The 4,218-nt window shown below is 27.1% G+C and overlaps 1 protein-coding gene across 2 annotated transcripts in view; it reads right to left on the bottom strand.

Moving 5' to 3' along the window:
- Positions 1 to 1,658: 1,658 nt before the first annotated feature.
- Positions 1,659 to 4,218, bottom strand: part of LOC106678058 (gustatory and odorant receptor 24) — a 13,205-nt gene continuing 10,645 nt past the window's right edge. For both annotated transcript variants that reach the window (XM_067045544.1, XM_067045543.1), the window contains one exon: positions 1,659 to 2,156. In XM_067045544.1, the coding sequence (XP_066901645.1) occupies positions 2,064 to 2,156 (93 nt within the window). In that variant the 3' untranslated portion in view covers positions 1,659 to 2,063. The remainder of the gene's footprint in view (positions 2,157 to 4,218) is intronic.

The raw sequence follows: 4,218 nt of genomic DNA on the forward strand, positions 1-4,218 counted from the left end.
ATAAAGAATATATAAATATATATGCATATATATTTGTGTGTGTGTTCAAATCTTAAAGCTAAAGTCATTACTGGAGCTGTCCACTTCATCTTCGAGGGTGTCAGGAATACTACACTCTGGTCTGCTGCCTTGCATATAGATTTTTCTTATTTGATCAGTAAATTAAATTGAACTATCGATTACATACCAGTAATACAGAAAATGGGCTTTTGGAATTGTTCCTACATTTGAGGTATAGACACTTAACAAAGTGTACATTACTGTGTAAAAAATAAAATTAAAAAATATGGATACAATTTTTACCAAAAAGGAAAAAATTAGGATTATTTAATCACTTTCATTCTAAATTATGAAAGTGGTAATCTTTTAATATATTTTTTTAATTTGATACATTTATTATGTATTGAATAAAAACCAAAAAATTGGTCTGACTAGTCAGTTTCCAAAAATCTTTTTGGGTCCAAAACCTATAAACAGGTGATAATAATAGCTCATCAAATTTAAAGATCCATTTAGAACTTTATTTTAGATTAAAAAAAATAGTTAAGTGGTTTCGGAATTATAATATTATGAAGTGTAAGCAAAATGTTGCTATCTGTAAGACCAGCCAGAACAGTTTTTGAAATATTTAGGTTACAGATTACTCAGTGCCATTTTCAACCCATAGGCCCACCGAGACTGGATACAGGTCCTGGTTAATCCCAGTTTATCCCGTATGTTTATAGAAAGTGAGGTAATTAAAAAAAAGATACATGATTTAGCTAGCAAAAAATCATTAAAGAACCTCTCGTACATATTTAACATTCTTTCTCTCTAACAAAGGTTTTTATTTATGTAAGAAATGAAAAGTCCCTAAGGATCGAAAATTATCACTTTTTTCAAACTTTTTTTTTATTTAGGTTTTGTACCAGTCCATTTGTACCAGTCCATTTGTCAGTCATTATCCAAACTTGACTTCAAGTATAAGCGAAATGTTCGCGCTTGTATTATACTGGTCCATCTCAGTCCGTTAATTATTTATTGAAGTAAGTCTTTCAGAAACGATATATCTTCATTTACTTGCAAGCTTATTTTCTCTTCTCTTAATAGAGTCTTTGCGAGTATTTCCATGTCATCTTGGTTACTTTCTACGTTTAATTCAAGTATTCTCTGGAGTAAAAATTGGGGGATATTACCCAAATTAATTTTTATATGCTGGTATAGCTGGTTGAATAAAGAAGTGTAAATTACTTTTAATTTGCTTGTATCGATGGAGTGGAGTATTTGAAATAAATCGCAATCATGCTGAACAAATGAAATAAATATCTACTCTCATATAATCTTTATGAAATAATTTGTTATAGAGTTTAACCGAAGTGGTTACAATATGTGTTAGTTACAAATTTGATTTCATTACAGTGATTAATGTAAGGTATGAAACTTTATTTGGTTGATATCTTCTTCGGAGCTTGAATATTAGTTCTTGTATGGATGTTAGGATGGAGAAAGGGTTTCTCTCTTATTCCATTCTCCTCATCTTTACATACTCATCATACAGTGCTTTATATTTCATTCCGATGTGCACCAAACAATTTGAATTATGGCTTTACTAATGAATTTGAAAAGTACGATAAGCAAGGAATACAGTAAGAAAAAAAATATTTTAAACAAATAAAGTTCTTCATCTTTATTGTTTGAAGTAAAGCATAGAATAGCAAATGTGAATCGACTCGGCGATGTAAGAAAACTGTTTATATCAGAAAGAAAAGAAAATTAAAACCTAATTAATGATACCATTATTTCTCGAATAAGAGATTCAAGTAATGAATAGTTACCATTTGTGAAATGGACAGTTCATTAGGAATAACAAATGGACATGTTTCGTGTTTAACCTTGTACATAATGACTATGATTTGTTTTGAATTTCGTTCTGCAATTTAAACCAGTCATTCGACATGTTAAGTAATTGGAAATTGTATAAATAGTTGATTACGATAATAAATCTAATTTTTAAGTTATTTCAGGGTTTGTTGTAAAATAGTACCACGCAATTATATATCCTATAATTATTCATCACAATTATATTACTGGACTACTTCTTCCTTGACTGGTTTCTCTGGCGCAGAGGCTTTGAACTGGATGAGGACCACCAGGTACGTAACAGCGTTTGATACTAACTAAAACATAATTAATTTACTAATTAAAAAAAAATTATTTGTTTAGCAATTAAAAATTGTTTGAGTCCTTGTTTCTGTAAATAAAAACTGGATGTAAAAGTAATATAGATAGTTTTCTTACCTCTGAAAATAATATTACGGCTCCTTTGACCATTAAATTTTGTTTATGAACTTTTTTAAAAATATTATTATTATAATTAAAAGAGAATAATATGTTTTATATGGCAAGGAAATTTTCTTTACTCTACGATGCCTAAATAAATAATTATAATTGATTAAATATAGTCAATTATTTTCTATAAAATAAACAAAACTTAAAAATATGAAGAGAAGATGGTCGAGGATGCGGTCAGCTAAAACATGCCAAGCCAAAAAAAAAAAATATATATATATATATATATATATACAACCAGAAGCCCTGGGATTCAGGTTATAACGTCGGCACAGATAAATAAGTTATTGTATATTTGTGTTTTTTTTTTTGTTTTTTTTTTGGCTGCCTGCACGCCCGACCACCTCCTCCTCATATTAATCTACTGTCAACTATTAACACCTTATTATAAACTTAAAAAGCATTTTTTAAGCACTTTAAGAAGCATCTATTTTTTTTATATATTTCTTTCCTCTTACCTCTTCTTGTATAGTTTCTTCCTCTTTTTGTATAGTTCTTTCTTTTATTTTGTAAATAACTTTCTGTACATTATATTCTTTACAATATTGTAATTACATGTATCCAATACTAACACCACTATATACATAAAAATAATACTAATTCTAACAATGCAAAAATGTATCCATATAATATGCTCTTTGCATGGTGTTGCATACAGTTTATAATTGATACTAATAATTGGTTTAATTATTAGTATGTTGATACTAACTGTACTAGTTTGATACTGACTGAAACATTATTAATTAATTAATCTAACATCTTTTTTTATAATGATAATAAATAATGACTAATAGTATAATTTCTTAACTATATTTACTTGAAATTGTTTTCATCTATTTTTAATTTTTAATGTGCAATAGTTTATATTAAGAGAATGAACTTGCCTAAGAGAATGCCTAAATGAAATGCGGGAACAGCCTAAAACGTTGTTTTTATAATAAATAAAGATATTAAAAGGGTCAATAATTTCTTCTGGAACTGTAATAATTGAAGAAGATATATAGATAAATTTTTATTGCGTCCTAAGCTACGAATAGTAAATATACTGATGGTATAAATATTTTAAATACAATTGTGTCCAGCAAGTTCATATTATTGTTAAGGAATCTACCATTTCGGCTATTTATTTTTCTGAAATGAAATTTCAATTAAATTATGAATTGTATTGGGTCATTGTTTGTAAACTCTCTCAGTATTACAAAGGCTATTATCGGTGACTAATATTTTATAAATCCTTTTAAGAGCTACTTATTTTATAAATCCACTTAAGGTCATCCCAAGGGCTTAGGGTAATATTAAATTTTAATCACACCGCGCTAGCTGAAGTACCTTTTCTAAATAGAAAGATCTTTTTGAATAATAGAACATAACTCCTTTCTCTATAATCTGAATAAAGTACTCCGGTAATTATAAAGAAGGCACATAGCATAGTACTATCGATCCGTTGATTGTTACCAGTCGTTTATCTTTAGTAATTTTTACTTCCTGGAAATTATTAAAAATCAAACTGATTTATGCTTAAGTGTTTCAATTTTTATATAAATAAAAAAAAAAGATTTTTTGTTTGATTCAGTTAAATAATGATAAATATAATTTAGTTCAGTATAAATAAGATGAGACACAAGTAGCTTTTCAAATGAATAGTTTAGATAAAAGTAGTGCATAAATAAAATAATATAAAACAATACTCAAAATTCTTGAAAAAAATAAATTTAACAGGTACAAATAGAATTTGATAAGGGCAAAGGATTGAAACAATTTTTTTATTTATGAAATTAAAAATTAACCTAAGTACTCAAGGTTGTAAGTATTACTACTTAATGACTAAAATCAACGAATAAATGTTATTTAATATTTTCATAATTTGGTCTTTAATGTTAATTAAATATA

The sequence above is a fragment of the Halyomorpha halys genome, unplaced genomic scaffold (genome assembly GCF_000696795.3).
Source record: "Halyomorpha halys isolate HHAL.00 unplaced genomic scaffold, Hhal_1.1 Scaffold121.1, whole genome shotgun sequence".
NCBI classification, from domain to species: domain Eukaryota; kingdom Metazoa; phylum Arthropoda; class Insecta; order Hemiptera; family Pentatomidae; genus Halyomorpha; species Halyomorpha halys.